The sequence below is a fragment of the Phoenix dactylifera genome, unplaced genomic scaffold (genome assembly GCF_009389715.1).
Source record: "Phoenix dactylifera cultivar Barhee BC4 unplaced genomic scaffold, palm_55x_up_171113_PBpolish2nd_filt_p 000510F, whole genome shotgun sequence".
In the NCBI taxonomy this organism is placed as follows: domain Eukaryota; kingdom Viridiplantae; phylum Streptophyta; class Magnoliopsida; order Arecales; family Arecaceae; genus Phoenix; species Phoenix dactylifera.
The window spans coordinates 64,584-84,426 of record NW_024067924.1 but is presented as its reverse complement, the minus strand read 5'-3'; the positions used below and the strand labels follow the sequence as shown (position 1 = coordinate 84,426).

Sequence of the window (19,843 nt, the reverse complement as noted above, 5' to 3'; positions counted from 1 at the left end):
CTTTACTATTTTATTTTTAAGCTATCATTTTTATTTACTGGATGAATTAGTGAGCGACGTTTCATTTATATATATATATATATATATATATATATATATATATATATATATATATATATTTATAAAAATGATTAACTAGATTTCAATTTGAAGGACTGCTAATTTTTATACAAAAAATTATACAAGTTAAAAATTAGTATGTAAATTTAAAATATTAAAAAAAAAGTAAGCGTATTTAAGAAAATGTTAGGGACAAACATGCCAAAAAAGCCTATCTTTTATTACAAGCAATTTCGTTCCTCGCGGAGGAAGGCTCTGCGAGATGGCCGTCGTGTCGGACTAAGCTATCCGTCAAGCCTCTGAAAGGGAGGAAAGAGATAGAGAGCCGAGGAGAGAGGGGGGAGAGGAGAGACGTCGGCGATGAGGGATGGTTACGGCGGCACCTCCCAGGACGCGGCGGCGAGGATCCGGCTGCAGCGGGAGGCGGAGAGGCGTAGAATCCACGAACTGAAGAACAGGTTCCCCTACGCCGGCACCTCCGAGGTACTAATTCACCACCGCTGTGGGCTTTGGTTTTTTCTGAACCTTCGTAAAATTCCCTTATTTGTCCTGATAGATTTCCTTTCCCTTCCGCGAAATCAAAGAAAAATTCTAAATTTAGATTTAGTTGTGCTTTTGAAATTATTAGCTTGTTCCTTGAGAAGGGAAGGGTAAAAGGAAATCTTTTGCCCCCAAACCTTAATCCTTATCGAAAAGCCCCAAATTTACTGGCAACAAACGGAAGGATCAAATCAAACTGGCAAAAATTGAGGGCAAGAAAAAGAGAACCATAAAAATCGAATCTTGATCATAATTGAATACAAAAAAATCGAACTAAACTATGATTAAATCGGAGTTGTCACGCTGAGAATATGGATCTTCCCTCAGCAAACGTAAAATATCATATCATTGCTCGAGGAATTTGATCATCTGGCGATGAAATGTGATGCTTTCGAGTCAGAGTGATGCACTGATTGATTGATTTTTGTGGATGCCTATGATCCTTCCAACCATGAGGAAAACTAATCCGGTGATCATATCTGAAATGAGAAAAAATGATGGGAAGACCATCTTATATCTGTCTATTCATTCTAATTGTAATTGGCTACATGCAAGCTAATTATATTGGATTTTTTTTTTTTTTTTTTTTTGTTGGGGGGGTGGGGGGTAATTGATTTTGGTGACCTCCTTGCTTCCTTTGCATTGCTGCTTGTGTTATGACATTTACGGTAATGCTTTTCTTTTTGACAATTAATATGTGCATTAATTCACCTCTTTCACTATCGTGCAGGGTTTGCATCAGCAAGAGGAAGATTACGAAGAGGAAGAATATGGTGAATATGAGGAGGAACCTTCTGAGCCAGAGGAAGAAGAGGAACGAGAACCACCAAAACCCACCAGGGAGGAACAAGAATTTCTCAAATTGAGGGAGAAGCTAAAAGATAGGATCAGGCAAAAGTTGAAGAAACAAAGTGCTAGTGCTCTTGGTCATTCATCTCAATCCCAAGACAAGAAGAGGACAACATCAAATGACAAGTGAGCGATGTGCATACCCATGTTCATGAGTCCTTTGAGCTTAGCCTCACAAAGAGTTTATTGGCTTTTTCACCATTAAAAACAGAAATCCTTTTTCCTTTTTTTGTTTGGAAAGTGTCAAGAACAAATGCTTAGTTTGATGGCAAGGATCATGAAACATCAGCTACATATCCATAGGGATGTCTGTATTCTTACGCTCCCTCTTGGTTGAACCGTTAGTCATCATCCTAGCGAACACTCTAATTTTGAACACCACCTTCTCTTGAGAAACTCGTTAAGATAGAGTTTTAGATTTCTGTACTGGTTGCTTGATCTCTATTAGAAGTCTTCTTTAGCTCATCAAACAATTAATGGGTTCTGCTTTTGCTTGGATTTTTGGTTTAGTTAAACTTAGCTTATAAACCTTCCATATCCAGCTAAAAGAGCAACATAGTTCATATTTATTTGATGCTGGAATTTGTAAGACTGACCAGGCATATGCCTTTTGATTAACAGAGCTAGCTTTGACAGGCTTGTCGTGATTAGTAAGTGATTCGTTCATGTTAATCTTTAGCTGCATTACCTCCGCCTCCTTTGCAGGTCTTTCTTCAAAACCCATTATCCTATGACTTGACTAGTGTCGACTCTAATAACCTATTATACAAGTTCGATAGTTTCTATGTAGTGTCTGTCACATCTCTTCTGCTGGGTACTCTGCAGGACATTAGCAGCATGTTTTGCTTGATTGCTCCCCTGTATTATGCTTATGTCCTCCGTACTCAGTAAATGCTTTATATCCTTAGGTTTTTTAATAGACAATCTGTCTAATAAATCTTCTATTTAAAGGTGCTCAGACTTGGAGGGACTCTTTAGGTCCTCTACTCAGAGACACCATGTTCCATGATGCAACTATGAGGGATGCACTCAAAAGCTCACTTTACAAATCACAAAAAAGATTTTAATTTTATGTCGAGCTATGTAATCTTCTCCACCTATGAACTAATGGTTCTTAAGTCAGTGACTAGTTTTTTAGCTGACCTGATTGAAAAGTTATGTTTTTTCTTGTAGTTCTATTGTATTTAGTTTGTTGATTAATTTAGTTACTATAGGAAATATATACCTGAACGACAATGTTGTCATTGTGAATCTGAGTATTTCTTATTTATCATGGATATCGAAAATGCTTCTTGTAAGATCAACCATAGCATGGATGACTTATCATTATAGCAAATCTGGTTGTCGCGTCATTCTAGGTTATTTTGTCATTAGCGATTTTGTGAATTGTGCAAGGCTTGAATGATCACACCCCTCATTCATTTGGAGAAGGTTTTGGGTTTGAATCTTGGGTGTACTCATGATATAACATAATTTTACATGCTCATCTGAAGTTACAAAATATGATTTTGTTGTACTGGGTATTTCATTGTGTAACGAAATTGAATAAAAGCCCTAAAATGATGAAGCTGAAAATTTTTGATTTTGACTTGAATTTTTCAAATTCATGTTTCTCTCTCCATATTAACCATAAGAGGAGGAGACATAGAAAGGAGTAGGAGAATGACTGCCCAGCTCACTCAGAACCTGAAGATCTGCCTTGATTTACTTGTCGTAGGTTGATAAATATATAACGGCTTCCCAATGGTACTCGCTATCCGACTGATCACTTCGGCAGATAGAAAGGAGAAGTGACGGTCGGTGAAATAGCCCGTCGTCCAACTCGGAATGTAATCAGGCTGCTGACTGGACAGCAAATTCGTGTCTTCTTTTTCATTTTTCAACCTTCTTTTTAGAGGGGTTGTTCCATTATAACATGTAGGTCGCAAGTTCAAAAGATGGAAGCAACCTCTCAGCATGTAGGGGTAAAGCTGCGCACATTTGACCCTTCCAAACCCTGCAATGGCATGAACCTTATGCACTAGGCCATCCTTTTTTAGGAGAGGCCTTGATGCAATGGAAAGTTTGCTCCATGGTGACAAAGGTGTCACTGGTTTGAAACATAGAAACATCCTCTTGCATGTTGGGGGGTAAAGCTGCATAAATTTGACCCTTTCCAAATTCTACAATGGTGGGAGCCTCGTGCACTGTGACACCCTTAAACCTTCTCTTTAAAAAAATTCAAACAACTCCTAAAAGTCCCAATTTTCAAAATTCGAAAAGTTTAAACTTAGGAGAAGGATAAAATCATGATTTTTGAAATTAGAATTCTCCATTCATAAACCTCAGTAAAGCTATATGGGTAAGAGAAGGTTTTTCAAGATTAGCTTTGTGTAAGGAGTGAGTGATCTCTTGAGCTAGTATGATGGTACCTTGGATTTGTCTTACCTTAAAGATGCGGATTTTCTATCAATGGCTTTAGTTATGACTTATGACTGTCTTAAATTGAATAGAAAGAATTTTAGATATGTCACTTGGAGTTCCTTTTTGTATTTTTACTCTTCCCATTTTTGGAAAATGGAAGTTATGTAAGTATCTTTGTAAACCTTCCGCACTTTGTTGTTGATTAAATTTAAAGAAAAGAAAAGGAACTTCTAATGATTGCTCTTTCTTTTGACTAAGCAGTAGGTTCTCAAGAAAATGTTAAAACCTTATTTGGACAATGGAAGATGGTTTCCTTTTCTCATTTGGAATTTTATTAAAGATTTATTGCTATTTTGTAAGATAACTTATTTGATGTTTGGATATGACCATCAAAATTGAGATCATCCCCTATCCACATCTCTTTTTAAGGTGCAACAAACATGTGATGATACGATCTCTTTCAGTTTGATGGAAAACTTTGTTAAGATCTTTTGTTAGGTTTAAAGATGCATGCTTCTGAAATATTCCAATTTCCTCTAAGATAACTTCTTCTTTAACAGTATTTGATTGTTAAAAAAAAGTAAATATCTAATTTTTTTGTTCTTCACGAAAGAAAGTGCATGACAACCAATCATTTCTCCATGTCAATTCCCATACGTCGAACACCTCCTAGGTAACTTAGACAAGTTTTACCCTCTAAAAAATAATAAATAAAAGGACAGTTGAAGGATTACATGAAACATTTACAAAGGTATGCGACCAAGGTTTGCCGTATCAGTCAGTATCAGTGCGTGCTGACCGTGTCATACCATACCGATGCCGAACTGGTATGCGATATGGGAGGTGTTCCGATATTCGGTATGCCGAACCGGCCTACGTATCAGACAATACCAACACTGTAATAGGATTGTACAGGTACGAGGTTCTGTAGCAAGACGGCGAACCTTGTATGTAACCAAGGGTCTGTTTGGTGATGTTGCTATTTTTTTAAGTTTAGAAAATACCTCATGGAAGGTGCTACTTCATGTCAAATGGAGAGAGGGAGGAGAAGCGCATCACCATTGCTGCTACTTGTTTTTGTTTTCTCGTTTTCAGAAGTAAAAAAGTTTTAGTACCAAAACATTTTAGAGGTCTTGCAAACAGTGACAAAATGATAAGGGCTGGCATCAGGATTATTTTTCTGTTATGTTATTTTTCTTCTTTGGGTTTTCAAAGGTAGAATAAGAAATAAAACATTACCAAACAAGCCCTTAGTTGGTTTTTTTTTTTGAGGATACCTTAGTTGTCAGTTATAATTGTGTTTCTAATTTACAGTTGGGATGTGAAATTTTAGGTATGTGTCTGTAGGGTCTAACAACCTCTCATGGCCAGTGATAGTGTACCTATTTGTCCGAACAACTCAAACTTACTTCCTTCTATTACATGATCTTGAAATCCATGTGGAGGACAGTTGAGCCAAGCACATCTTGATTGCCTTGTTTATGTGAAGAGAAGATTGATTTATTGTATTTTCGTTTAAGCCTCAGATATCATAATAGGATATTGATTGAAGTTAGATATGACCCTTCTTAAATCTCATGACTCTTAATATGATATGGGACTGATTAGACCTGGTTATGTACAAACAGGTGGAGAAGGGTGACTAAGATAATTCAATAAAATCAAGGGAAAAACCCAGTTTTTTTTTTTTTTTGTGTGTGTGTTGGGGGGGGAGGGGGTCATCAACATATTCCCCACTAAAATACACTGCTCTTGATGGAAGAGTGGGTCGGCTGAGGGTTGGGGCATGGGAGTGTGAGAGTAGACAGATATATAGATGGTTTGTACAATGCAATGCTTTTTTTTTTTTTTTATGCCCCCTTAAATAGGATGGAAAATGCCATTAGGGAATCAAGCGTGTATGCCATGCCCTAAAACATTTTTGCACCTGGGAACTATTTGCTTGAAGTTCCATATGGCTCGAGGGACAAAAATAACTAGCTGTCTCCCTTAAATCTCATTATAAGAAATTTTTTTGGATTTAATTCTATTATATTAACAAAATAAAGGGCTTTAACCTGGCTTGTAGGTAAAGACTTACAAGGAGAAATAGTTGGGGAAATCATAAAAGCAATGCATCTAGTGGTTGCACTGTATTATGGGCTTGATGATCAAAAGCTAAGTTAATACGGATTAGAACATGTTGCATCTGTGCTAACTGTAAATACACTTGCTCATTTGCTCTGGAGTTTCCAGCATGTCAAGTCAAGAAAACATTCAAGTGCCTATGCGAGCGCCTGTGATGATAGTGTTCAAAAATTGAATTTCCATCATATAAATTTATCTTCATTATTCCAGGTGTTTAAATGCCTGGTAGTCTTATATGGATCAAGTATCGAGAAGAGGTTTTTGTTAAATTGATTTTGAATTTTTGGTCAAATGTAGCTGTTTTTCCAAGTCATATCTCTTTTTATCCAGCTGGATAGTATATGCCATAGGTTGTGGTTAGGTGGAAGCAATTGGGGTTAGCGTGCATGGCACCCCTTTTACCATCAGTTTGTGAGTGTGACAGCATAGAGAGACAGGTAGGAATCAGGAAATTTTTTTCCTTTAGATGAAGGTGGTGGTACACACTGGAATTATTCTTATCCTATGCTCAAGTCCCACAAAAGGGTGTATTGGCATTTATTTCCTTATGCCAAAGCGTGCAGTTGACATTAAACTGCTACTTGTGAGTATTTGGATTTTTATATACAAAATGGTCTATTCATCAGCCTTTCTTTTGGGCACTGAAAAATTGCATGATCAGTAAATTGATTCCAAAAGAGAGCAATTACTATGTGTATTGTAGCTGTTAATTAAACTTGCGGATTACATTGTTGGGGAAAACATTTTGTGAATGCTTGATGGTGTCAAATTTGCTTGATTTTCGTCTTTTCTGGATCTGGTGATATTTAAATATCTAAGGATGGTTTGATGATGCATTTTTTTCCTATTTTATCTGACACATAACTTTCTTGCAGATTTGGCTCCTTTTTTGGCCCTTCACAACCCATTATTGCTCCACGAGTCATTGAAGAAAGCCGTTTAATTCGGGAGAATAAGCATATTGTGGCTAAGGTTTCGAGTTCTGGTGTATGTTTTCTGGGCCGTAGGTTTCATATTTTTATTATCTTTCATTTCAACTGGGTAAGTAAACAACATTTTACTTGTTTATGCAGAACAAAAGAGATCCCACATCTTCCGAAGTAAGGACCCATGTCCACCATCAGAAAGCAAGAGTTGTTAATGAGGTAGGGAGGATTTTACCCCATTGCAGATTGTTTTCAATGTCATTGATTTGGGATGCATAAGATGTCTATAATTTTGCAGGTAAAAAAGAAGGCACAGGCACTTAAAGACATGCGAGATTATTCCTTTTTATTGTCAGATGATGCTGATCTTCCCTCTGAAAAAGAGCAGCCTTTAACCAGAAATGTTTCTGCTCCAAAGGCTGGTATGTTTTTCTTGTAATAAATAAAGATCTAGAAATTGAATGTAAACTATTGGGCATTTTGGTCTTTTCATAGAGGATACTTAAATACGTTTCTGCTTATGTGGAAGATGGTAGGTCAGCCCAAACACCATTGAAGAGCAGGATACCTACAAGCAAACCTGTAAAGCCAACTTTGAATGGTCATGAATTGAAGAAGCCGACTTCTGCCATTCGGCCTATGCAAACCAAAGTAAGTTCTGTGAAAGAAGCTCCTGTAAACAGATCCAAGTCAGCTTCAGTTGAACCTAGAAAAATGCTTGGTGGTGGTGCTGGAAATGGGCCTGTCCAGACTACAGGAAATAAAGCTTTACCCTCCAAGGTTCCTGCTCAGATTACCAGTATGAATAAGCCTGCTGGGAAGGCCATAAGTGATCCTGGTTTAAAGAAGAACCCTTCATCTGCAAAGCCACATTCTTCTGCCCAACATTATCACCCTGATCAGAAAAGAGTAACCCAAGTACCACATAGAGTAAAAACAACACCAAAACAGCCATTGCCTTCCTCAAAAGCTCAGGTTTCCTTCCATCTCTGTGCACGCATGTGTATACATATATCTAATTGCTAAAAGAAGAGTGCATAAGTAGAAATATAAAAATGTATATGCATTACTAATAAATGGTGATTGTTTGGCATTGCACTTTTGATTTTTCTGTATAGCATGGTCATACATTTATAATTCTTGTTTTCTGATATGCTGTTGTCACATTTCTTATATTGAGTTTTGATTTAGCCTTCTAAGCAAATCCCATCACGTGACATCCATGACGACCGTTCAAAGAAAAGGCCTGTGAGAAGACACTTGGATGAAGAGGAAGATGATGTTGATGATGTTCGTGGACTTATCAGAAAAATGTTTAGGTTTGTTTTTGTTCCTGTAATTCATCGAACTTCTTTTAGCTTCTTACCATTTAAAATTGTGAAATGTTTTTGAGGTAACCATTTACAGGATATCAATAATTTTAGCAGATTGGTGAGAGGGATGCCGAGTTTTGCACTAATTGACACAAAACTGGTTTTGAAAATTCAATATTGAGATGTACTGTTATAGATTACCCTGCCATGCTTGCTATGAAGCAAGGATTTGACATGGGATACAGATGCAACACAATATGTATGGCTGATCCGGAAATTTTGGGGACAATACATCTAGGATAGAAGGATAAAAACACCTTCTTTTATATATGTTTAGAAGGCATATATAGCACATAGTGGATTATCAAAATAACAGTCTATACCTTGTACCTTAGAAAGTATTGGGAGCCTTTTTAAAATTTTTGAAAATAGGATACTGAAATGTATCTGATACAGACATTTATTGGTATATGATGCAAACATGGCATGTTATTTCAAGTACCGAGGCTTCCCAGATTGCTTGTCAGAATTCTGGGAAGAGTAATATAAATAAGTCAAATCAAATTCCTCCATTATCAAAAACTGTATATGTTTGGAACCTCTTGTAACAATTTGGTTTGTCACTCTTCATGGGTGAATGGCAACTCATTTGTTGCAGGGTTAAATTTTGAGTTGAGATTCCATGTTAGAAGTTGAATATGGTTTTGGTATAATGCTGTGTTTGTGTTATGTATGCAGGTATGATCCTAGTAAATATGCAGGGCAAGATGAGGATGTCAGTGACATGGAGGTTGGTTTTGATGTTATCCAGAAGGAAGAGCTGAGAAGGTATGGAATATTTCTTACATTACGCTGGCTGCAGGCACTTTTCTTAAAATCTCTTAAACTTCTTGAACTGAATTAATTAGCAGAATGAATTCTATGTCAGCCATTTGAGATGTTTGTCCTGATGCTGTTTTTCCATTTGCATGTTGAAGCAATATGTGTTGTAAGATTGACCTAACAAGAAAAGCAGTTTGCATCCTGGCGATGCCTCCCCTTGGTTTGGGGCTGCTTTAGAGCATTTGAACAGAAACTTTCGCATTATACTCTTAACAATGATTTTAATGAATGCCTGTGCTACAGTTCCCAGATTGCGAGAAGGGAGGATGAAGAGCAACTTCGCCTCATTGAGCAGGAAGAGGAAGAAGAGAGGCGAAGAAAGCTAATGGGAAAAAAACAGAGGCTACGCCATTAGTGATGCTGACTGAAACCATACCTTTGAAGGGTATTCATTGCTAAACTCCATCTGGTTGTTGTAGAAGCAATGAGATACCAAAGATGGAATTGCTTTGCTGCTTTTCCAGGGTTATAATTTCGCTCAAAGGAAGATCGTTCAATTGCTATGTTGGTTTTACAGCCATATGAAGGTTCAGTTTCCTCCTTCGAGTGTTCAACTGATGTAATTTATTTAGCCGTGAACTCTCTCATGTGGCCTACAGCCCCCATATCCGTTCGCTGGATGTACTCGTGGGGATGGAAGTGAAAGAAAAATAAATGGTCTCATTCATCCGACAAGCAGATGGTACTAATCCTGAGTTCCTCCTGGATCCTTTCAGAAATGTCTATTGATCACCTCACAAATTTTAGCTTTTGATCTGTTGCCAAATCATTACCATCATGTCATTTTTCTCATTTTCTGAGTTAGATCAACTTTATTATTATTGTTATTTGCCATTTTCTATTGATGCCAAATCTTAGGCCTTTTGGCGTCCATGAGTCTGTTGTACTTCAACTCTCTTGTGTGTCTCCATTATTTTTTGAATAATGAATGAAGGGGAAGTTGGATAATCTGAGGGAAATTTGGCATGCCACTCTGTTCAGCTTGTCTTAACATTATCAAAGATTGGGGGGAAAAAGAAAAGCAATCATATCATCCTCTCCTGCCCATTCGCGGTTGGTGGAACGAAGGCTGCCTCAATTCTGAACCGTCCGGTTGGGAAAACACCCGCCATGAAGCTGTTATGTGGTATGAAAATTTTGTCCCTGAAGTGCAGTTTGGGTTCCCATTTAGCAGTGGTGAGAAAGGGTTTTATCCAAACTGATTCGAATTTAATGTAGAACAAAGCTTTCCTTGAAAAACTGAAAGATGTGTACGATTGGAGTCAAATAACTTCATTACCGCGCTGGGTCTCATTGGCACCCCCATGAATAGCTGAGTAACTTTACCTGGCTTTGCAAAGACTGGATAAGATTCTAACGTCGACAACTTGGGATGATCTCTTTCCCCGGAGAATTGCAGATCAATACCTACACCTACTTTGGATCACTGCCTTCTAATTCCCGGGTTGGATATGCCTCCAGAGCCTGTAATGATAATTTAGGTTAGGAAATTTTTGACTCTTTTTCCCTGAGTTAGATGGCCTCATCAAAAACAGGGTTGAAACGAAGTCAGCGCAGGTAATGAGGCTACCGACTTGGTTACAAAACTTGGGCCCTAATGTAAGAAAATATAAAATATATAAATAAATCTATTTTATCTTATCGGCTTAAGCTTTTGGGATAAGTAATGATTTTAATATGGTATCTGAGTAAAGATCTTAAGCTTTTGGGACAAGTGGTGATTTTAACACTTATCACTGGAAGTGGCTGGTAATTTGTTATAAGAGTGGTGCTATCATGTGAAGAAATCTTATGGAAAGGACTTTGATGGTTTCAGTCTGAGGATCCGGAATATGTCTTGCTTCCATAAGTTGGCAAACAACCGAAAGAGAAGGAACAAGATATCCTGGACACTCTTTCTGAAAGAAGTCCGATACAACAAGAAATCTATAGCTTCTTTTCGTTCCTCTTCCCTGAATCTTTTCAGCTCTGTGCGGAGAAATCTCCTAGCCCGGAAATTTATGCGGGAAAAGCAGAATTATCTCGACTCCACTACGCTTTCATTGCTTCAATCCCTAAAAAACAAAACGTTGAGATTGCAAAATACTTGCAGACCCATCTCTCTGATGAATGGTATTCTGAAAATAGCATCTGAAGTGCTGGCTATTTGACTCCAGTCGCTTATGAACCAGTTCATAGGGGAGACTCAATCAGCGTTCATTAAAGGAAGATCAATTCAAGTTGGTCTTATAACAGTGCAGGAGAAGGTGGATAAGGTTCTAATTAAACAGGGCTTTATGCAAACCGGATTTTGAGAAAGCAATGATAAGGCTCGATAGAGTTTCCTTCTTGAACTGTTGGAGGCTGGACATTTCGGCATGAGATGGAGATATAGAATTCTGAACAAGGCAAATGCAAAAATTGCTCCAGGGGGTTTAAAGCAAGGTCATCCTTTATCACCATACTGATTCATGGTGGTAGTGGACGTTCTGGTGTTGTTCTTGCAGAAAGCGAGACATGTACAATACGCGGACGACTCGATCATCTTCGGTGAAGACAAGGAGGAACAGATGGTGGCATTGAAGACTACTTTGTATGGATTCGAAGATGTGTTGAGGTTGAACATCAACATTGGATGAGTCCCAGGTTGTATACACTAGCAATGATACTTCCAGGGAGTCTCAATGTGCTGCATGGCTTCACTATCAGCTTGGTCATTTCCCCATTACTTATCTAGATCTACCTTTAAGCCCCTAAAAGCTGAAAAAGACTGATGGGCAACCTCTAATCCAGAAGATAGAGAGAAAACTGGATGAGTGGAAGGCCATTTACTTTCACTAGGGGGTAAACTAATTCTGCTTAATGCAGTGATATCAGCTATTCCTCAGTATTGGATGTTGGTCTTCATGCTACCAGAGTGGGCCAGGAAGAGAATAAATCAGCATATAAAACAAATTGATCAGGCAAAGATCCTCCAAGTGCTCAGCTTCATGAACGTAAAGTTTAATCTGTACCGTAAGTTTTCAACCATTCTGATAATACTGCATTTTGTTATAGTTCAGCTTTTGTGTTTAACCTAACCTAGACATATTAATTTGACAGACATTGAATTTGGTAAACCCTCTTAATAAACACCAGATGTGGATATGACTACACATAGATCTATAGCCACTCCATAAAATGGCTTGCCAGAACAGATCAAAGCTTACTTCTATATCAAGCTTTACATTTAGCATAGTTCAGCATCCAAAACTAACATAATTGATCGTGCTACAAAAAAAATTGCGTTTACTGAGAAATATGGACACTAATAAGAAAGCTGCTGACAAACAGTTTGTGTATTCTTGGAAAGCAAATGGCCAGAAACTAGTCATTATACTAATGATATTCTCAAAAAGAATCAGTACAATCATGTTCTTGAAAAGCAATATCACAAATTTCAGATGGAAACTTAAAGGAACATGTTCATTTTGAAAGGGAGGCGTTCCTCTTCTAGTTGGTCAGGCTTTTCAGCCATGCCATTGCCTCATTTGACCAGATGCCCGTGTAAGTCAAGGTACAGCAACTATTGCAGCATGTTGTCTGAGACCTTAAATGCAGAAGGAACTAACATATGCTGATTAACTAGTACAGGCACTAAATTATAGCAAAGAACAATGTTCACTTGTCAAACGTGCTCAATGGTGAAAACCAAGAGACTGTATTAAATGACTGTAACCTTAAATAACTTTAGCCTTGGAGAAAACAAGAGCAGCTGACAACAGCAGCAGCAGCAAAGCAGTTTGAATGGATGGGCATATTACCATGGAAAACAATGGAACCGCCATATGACACATGTAATCTGTCAGGTTCACCCAAATCCCACCGTAATATAGTACAAAAAAATATAATAATTTTCCTTTTCCAAATTTCAAACCTCTTTATCAAGGATGCCATCCTCAAACAATCATGCCAACACAAAATTGCAACAGCATGGCATTTTAAAACAGATAACCTTGGCCTCATTTCTTCTGACTGATATAGAGGCTCATTGTCATTACAACACACTTCGATGTAATGAAATACAGTACAATTCCTGTGAAGCTAAACATCAGAGTCAAGTCTCAGTGTTTCTTTTTACTTAAGCTTCTCCTATGTTCTAGATAAGGGTAGACCCTCTGGTATTCTAAAACAGCCCAAACCAGGTGCCTAAATGAGAACTCAGGCCATAAAGGGACTGGATTCTGCAAGTGGCTATAAGTAGTTTGCCATAGAAGGAAATTACTCAACCGAGTCTCTCCCGATGTCCTCATCACAATATCAGGATCTGGACAATCAGCTGTGTAGAAGTGCTGCTCCAAATCAGTGACTGAAATCGCACCATCCATGCTATCTGCCCAAATTGATTCATCAGCATAACTATTGCAGTACCTTTCTTGTATTCTGTCCCTCTTTTCCACAAATGATTCTTCAATGGCATGCACAATCTCATTTGTCGAGGTGTAGGCCACACATACTGAAAACACTGGTCCTGTGTTCCTGGCAGTGCTTGCCATTGCCTTCTCAGCTGCTAATCGTACCGGTTCGCTCAAAAGACTCAGGTTTCCCCAGAAATTAATTTTAACTCCATATTTGTTCACAATGCTTTCTTTCATTAGCAATTCATCAATCTTCTCCTTCATTAGATCCATCAATGAATGGACCTCATCAGGTTGTCGTTTAAAATTGTCAATACTGAAAGCATACACGGTGACATACTTTACACCCATCTCATAGCAGTATTGGAGAACAGAGGTGAGAGCTGTGAAACCAGCCCTGTGGCCAGTACCCTGTTTGACATTCCTGCTCTTGGCATATCTACGATTTCCATCCATGATAAATGCAATATGTTTAGGTATGGGACCAAAAGAGAGCACAGAAAAGAGGCACTTACGTAGAAAGCACCATACACCTTCAAGAAAATTGGATGCACTGCTTTCATGATGCTTCTTCATTACGAAATCCTATTAAATATGAAAATACATATTCAGGTCATCAGTCACCAATTACAAATTGGGAGGACAAACTATGAGAATCCATCCACAATAGATAGAGGAATAGCATCAAGAACTCCCGATTTATCTCAAGAAGAACAACATTCTTTTACTTTTTTCCTATTCTTTAGAGAACAAAAATATCATAAATTTGAGGATGAAATATCAACACATAATGCACTATCCTGATTTTATTTCTAAACATTATAATCTTATCAAAGAGTAGAGGCCATTAGTAATACTGTTACTGTCTGAAAGTAACATAGTTCACATACTTCTCAATATAGTTCACCCTCCCTTTGGCAACTATAACAAAAAAAAAAAAAAAAATTGCATGCCCATACACATTACTACCTGAAATATTTGAAAGTAAACTATTTCATGATAGATTCATTTTTCTCAAAGTTTATTGCATGTTCTTTGCGTTAATTTCTCCCATGGAATATACTAGACATAACTCCAAAGGAAAATTAAGAGCAAGGAGCATAGCACCATCCTCACATGATGAAATCAGAGATTAAAATTTACTCTGGTATTAAAATTAGAAGAGCTTGTCATACAAACCAGAAATTTCCACATCTTCAAAGATTCATTTAAGCAAAAATCCTATCTATCAGATTTCATTTTAGCAACAAATTATCTCTAAATTGATCTGTATGAGAAAACTCGTGACTATACTATCAGAAACATGGTCCTTGTGTCCAAAATGATTAATTTATATAAAACTGTAAGGATGTAACTGTCATGAGATCATACATTCTTGCCGCTATCCTAAGCTTAAACTTTATTTTGCAGCTAGATAATACTTGAACACACACACACACATTGAAGTTTTTTCACCTGCTAATTATTTTGGGCAGATCTGTTGGTTTCACCAGAATGGTAGAAAACATTCACGCATTCATCTGCCAGGAAAAATAACACTGAAATGAGATACTTCGCCAAGGCACATGAAGTAATACCCAGAAATGACATTACTTTGATTGAATTAATTGAAACAATAAGTTTTACAAGGGTGTTTAAGTTCAGTGCGTATGGACCAAAAACCATGATGCATATTGCATTGTATTGTTTTGTATTTAAATCAAGCTTCCCAAATACAACCACAGCCGAAACTCATGAAGCTTTGAGAATTAATAGGAGTTGGTTATTTGAATGCACCTTTGTCAGACAGTACTTGAATGACAAAACATCAACATAACAAAATCCTTTCGATTTTCTTCATATAAACAGATTATATATAGAGTAAGAGAATAAAAATAATTATAGATGCTTCAAGCATGGGGTATGGAAGATGGATCTTTTCCACAGTAGTGAAAAAAATATGAGGTTGGTACATATAATTAGTCATTTATGCCTTCTGTTTTAGCGGTGGTATATTGTTAAAAGCAAGGAAGCCTAGACGCAATATTATCTATAAATGGAAGGACGCCTGGACCCCTAAAAGTATTGAGTTAAGTTGTAGCTTAACAGAATGCCAAAATTGTAAATGAAAGTCCTTCTTCAGGCCTTCAAAATACTGTGGAGCAGGGGAACTATAGAAGGATGACAAGCAACCAACAATTATCTCGAGAAAAATTTGAATCCTCCAAGGTATAATTCATTGATACTAATTATTTGAACAATAGTAATTGGTAAATATTAACAGTATCAAATGGAAACTATATAACAAGTTATAATAATAATTCAGTAATGGACCTCATGGCAACCTAGGTGCTCACTTAATGCAGGTTGCGTATTTAGTGAAACAACATACAATTAGAGCCAGCATTAAGAAGGCCATGGGAGCTTCACTATGATGGTTCAATTAGGTTATGGGCGAAAACTACTAGGTAACAATGCTTGGCTAGGAACTTTTACCCGGCAACTCCAGGAAGTTCTCCTGTGTCAATTACAATAGATTGAATCTCTTCAAATCAATCAATACATTACTGAACTAACGAAGAAAACAGCAAGGGAATCTATGTCCAAAGCTTGTTATCCTTGTCTCTTAACATCCAAACCAACGATTTTGAGCCATTCAATGGACCTGTTTTGCTCCAACGCAGTAGAAAAAATACTGAAAAATGCAAGGAATTGATAAATAAAATCCATCCACCAAAGCACATTGAGCGATGCTTCTATTTATCCCTTTTTGAAAAAGGTGGAAGTTAAAGAGGCTACTGTTAATATTATATGATACAGAGAAATAATAAGAAGAAAGCTTCAATTTTGTGGGCCGGTTCGCTAACAAAAGTTACGGATTTAGTAACTAGTAAGAAAAAGAGATTAGATGAGTCAAAAACACGGGATGGAGAAACGGAGTGTAGATAAAAGGATCGCGGCCATGGCGAACGAGCAAAAGCGACGGAGGTACAGAGAGACAAGGGTGGGGGTGGGCGTACCTTGATCTCAAAGATAAGAGAGAGAAAAGCCTGGACGGAGGGCGGCGACGGCCGCCGGCCGGCCGGCGGCGAAGAGAGGAATAGAAGAAGCGAGGCAGGAGCAAGCGAGCGGGCGAGGACGAGCGGAGGACTTTCTTCGGCCTTTTTAGCCTCAGAAATATTAACTTCTGCTCCTCAGTAAATAATTTTAATTTGATGTATGTGCTTGTCCACGTCATGTTGTGACTCGAGTTCACCCACGTGGTGGTGCTCCTGGGGAAGTTGGGGTCATGTTCTATTGCTAGAGTCAAAGCCCGAGGCCCCACCATTTTGGGCGCTAGTGGATGCTCTCAGATCTAGCTGGTTGTGGTAGCTTTTAACGGATGAGTACTTTTCGCAAGCTGCTTTATCTAATTTTGGGTGGCCATGATAGTTTTGGAGGAGTGCGGTGGCATTTGGAATATGTGTCATCTCACATTTTTTTCGTTATAACACCCCGTTCACATTTGGTGGAAGCTCCCATAATTGAAGGAAAAAGAGAAAGAGAAAAAACAAAAAAAACTGTCGGCAGCTCTCACAAGTTGCTCGTGCACGACCCAAATACAAACACTACTCGACTCGACTATTACCGATTTCAAATCAACTCGAATAACTTGAATAATTTTTCAAGTCGAACTCAAGTAGCAAAATACTCGATTTGAAGGTTCGCAAGCCTAATCAAGTATATAAATATATATTTTATAATATTATATTTTATTTATAATATACTAATTTTATATTTAAAAATATATTTTTTATGTATATTAATCTGATCTAACTCTTATTTGGCTAATCCTAAGAGTCTCTGACAGGTTTTCAGCCGCACCTCCTAGCAGATCCTCCTTGCTCATTTGCTGGCTGTCTGAGGCCGATCATTGCCGATCGTTGCTTATTGTCGTTGAGACTCAAGAGCCCCTCCCCTCACCTTCAGCCCACACCGCAACATCGCCCCTCAGCTCTAGCCCCAACATAGACCATAACCAACCTATTTTTAAGATTCATCTACCGACCACACATCAGGGTTTCAAGGAGTAGAGGGTGTTGATTTATCATGATTCGGATCGTGCAATCTCCGAATGAGCTATTAAGTTCTTTCCTTGTCTCCGCTCTGGGTAGTTACGACTTTTCTTATTTGGTGCGTCGAGATCGCACTGAGCTATAACCGCTTATGCTAATACTTCGAAGATTTATTCAGTTGTTGACTCCAAATGATATGTGCCGCTCTCCTGTTGTTCAACAAAGCTAGTGGGCATGATTTCGATAAGCGGCTCATTTGAGCCATATCATTATATAATACTGAGAAATAATAACAAGAAAGTTCAATTTTGTGGGCCGATTCGCTAAAAAATTGTTACAAATTTAGTGAGAAAAAGAGATTAGAAGAGTCAAAAACATGAGATGAAGAAATAGAGTGTGGATAAAAAGATTGCAGTCATGGCGAGAGAGCAAAAGCGACAGAGATGCCGAGAGAGAAGGGTGTGGATGCGTGTACCTTGGTCTCGACGAAAAAAGGGAGAAAAGTGTGGATGGGGCGCGGCGTCGGTTGCCAGCCGACCAGAGGCGAAGAGGGGAGTAGAAGAAGCGAGAGAGGAGGCGGTTGGAGGCAGCGAGCAGGGGACTTTATTTATTTATTTATTTATGCAAGGATGAGCGGAGGACTTTCTTCGGCCTTTTTAATTTCAGAAAAAATAACTTCTTCTCTTAAGTGAATAGCATTAATTTGGTGATCAACGTCCTTGATTTTAAATCAATACTTGTATATTAATGATATGTATGCCTTCTTTGTTTTATTGTAGACAAAAATATTTGGCTTAAAGTTATCGCTAGGATACTAGGAGGGCAACAATGAGTGTATGGTCCATAAACAAAAGATGCCCACCTCAGTTGATGTCACTGATTGTGTCTTTTAGGTACGGATGTATCTCCTGTAGATTTTAGCTTTGTTGAGGCTTGTCCTCCTTGTTAGCAAATTAAATGAAAAATTGTTTTATTCTTTGATTTGGTATGGCTTTTGTCAAAGAATCAATCAATCAAACGGGCTCTCAAATAGAGTGAAAGCAAAATAATAACTTAGCTTGATTCAATCATGATATTAGCCTCAATTTAATTCTTTAAATCTTTTTTTGAATTGACCCATAATCTATAATAATTTAGAATCTCATCTAAAATAGCTAGCCATTACATTTGTCTAAATTTGTACTTCATTTTTTTTATAATTTAATCTATAATTTGCATCAATCCACAACCTTACCTAAAAAGGCTAGCTAGATGAAATATTTTTGATCCTTTAGTCTAGTATAAGTATGCGATCTTTCCAAATATAGCAGGTTAACCACATGAATCAAGATAATATTTTAACTTCAACTTATTTCCTATAAAAGATTGACTCAAAATTTTCAAGTAAAGTAAACCATCTCTATACCTATTAAATGGAAAAGAGAGAGAAAATTTGACTCCTCTCCAAAATTCAGAAAAATTAGAAAGAAAGGGATAGAAAAATTGACCGTTCTTAATTATTTTTGAAAATCATGCAAAAAAAGAGAAAATTTTGCTTGTATTTCATGCAATTGAAATAAAAAGAAAATGGGAGAAAAATTGACTCATCTTAATTATTTTTGGAAGTCATGTCAAAAAAAAAAGCTCATAATTTTGTCCACTCAAAAAAATTGGCTTCTTAATAAATTTAGGATGTTCTTTACATGCACAAAAAAGAAAAAAAATCCTAAGTTGTGTACAAAAAAGAAATTAATATATTTTTTTCAAAAATTACTATAAACACAAAAAATTCAAAATAAATTAGATTTTTACTGAGACTCTTCAAAAGGAATAAATTAGATTTTTAATGGGACTCTTCAAAAGTAAAAAATATTTTGATCGAAAAGGAATGTTGAAAAGGAAAAAAATATCATACACTCAAAAAACTTCATAATAATTATAGAGAATTACGTAAAAAAGGAAAATCCTTCGTGCACAAAAAAAGTTTGCTTCTTGTCTATTTTTAGAAATCCACAAGCTCAAAAAAAAATCAGAAAAAATTAAAATAAATTCAGAAAAAAAATATTTCATTCGTAATAAAACAAAAAAATGGCCTTCCGAAGTTATGTAAAAAAGGAAAAAATATTTTATTCCTAAATGGTATTTTCTTCGTGAGTGCAAAATATATTTCTTTCAAAAGAAAGAGAAAAGGTATTTCATTCCAAAAAATAAAAAATATTTTAAGAAGTCATGTAAAAAAGGAACTTGTGTAAGAGGAAATAAGTTCGGATTTTAGTTAGACTCTTCAATGTAATTTTAGGGAGTTGAGAGAAAACAAGAAAATTCTCCATGCACAAAAAAAATCACTTTTTTTT

At 37.1% G+C, this 19,843-nt stretch overlaps 2 protein-coding genes across 5 annotated transcripts; one reads left to right on the top strand and one right to left on the bottom strand.

Annotated features, from left to right (window-relative positions):
- Nucleotides 1–271: 271 nt before the first annotated feature.
- On the top strand, nucleotides 272–10,048 carry LOC103720168 (histone H3.v1-like). Its single transcript, XM_039119228.1, has 9 exons — nucleotides 272–543; nucleotides 1,331–1,575; nucleotides 6,855–6,966; nucleotides 7,053–7,124; nucleotides 7,204–7,327; nucleotides 7,435–7,880; nucleotides 8,097–8,224; nucleotides 8,957–9,046; nucleotides 9,344–10,048. Exons 1-9 carry the CDS (start codon nucleotides 421–423, stop codon nucleotides 9,453–9,455), a joined length of 1,452 nt encoding a protein of 483 aa, XP_038975156.1. The 5' UTR covers nucleotides 272–420; the 3' UTR covers nucleotides 9,456–10,048.
- Nucleotides 10,049–12,951: 2,903 nt separating this feature from the next.
- On the bottom strand, nucleotides 12,952–16,653 carry LOC103720169 (dehydrodolichyl diphosphate synthase CPT3-like). Of its 4 annotated transcripts, none has more exons than XM_026809644.2 (4): nucleotides 16,476–16,638; nucleotides 14,932–14,996; nucleotides 13,992–14,061; nucleotides 12,952–13,915 (listed from the first exon to the last, which is right to left on the bottom strand). In XM_026809644.2, exons 3-4 carry the CDS (start codon nucleotides 14,003–14,005, stop codon nucleotides 13,183–13,185), a joined length of 747 nt encoding a protein of 248 aa, XP_026665445.1. In that variant the 5' UTR covers nucleotides 14,006–14,061; nucleotides 14,932–14,996; nucleotides 16,476–16,638; the 3' UTR covers nucleotides 12,952–13,182. The 4 variants fall into 4 exon arrangements, 3 of the variants coding, with proteins under 3 accessions (XP_026665445.1, XP_026665444.1, XP_038975155.1); XR_005508457.1 differs by having other exon boundaries at nucleotides 13,780–13,915; nucleotides 14,010–14,061; nucleotides 16,476–16,653; XM_026809643.2 differs by having other exon boundaries at nucleotides 12,952–14,061.
- Nucleotides 16,654–19,843: the final 3,190 nt, after the last annotated feature.

Excerpts from the sequence above, each read along its gene's own strand:
- LOC103720169 (XM_026809643.2), bottom strand. The coding sequence starts at position 14,052 with ATGAAGAAGCATCATGAAAGCAGTGCATCCAATTTTCTTGAAGGTGTA.
- LOC103720168 (XM_039119228.1), top strand. The coding sequence starts at position 421 with ATGAGGGATGGTTACGGCGGCACCTCCCAGGACGCGGCGGCGAGGATC. Across the intron at positions 7,328-7,434 it reads TGTTTCTGCTCCAAAGGCTG|ATGGTAGGTCAGCCCAAACA; the intron begins GTATGTTTTTCT and ends CTTATGTGGAAG. Across the intron at positions 9,047-9,343 it reads CAGAAGGAAGAGCTGAGAAG|TTCCCAGATTGCGAGAAGGG; the intron begins GTATGGAATATT and ends CCTGTGCTACAG.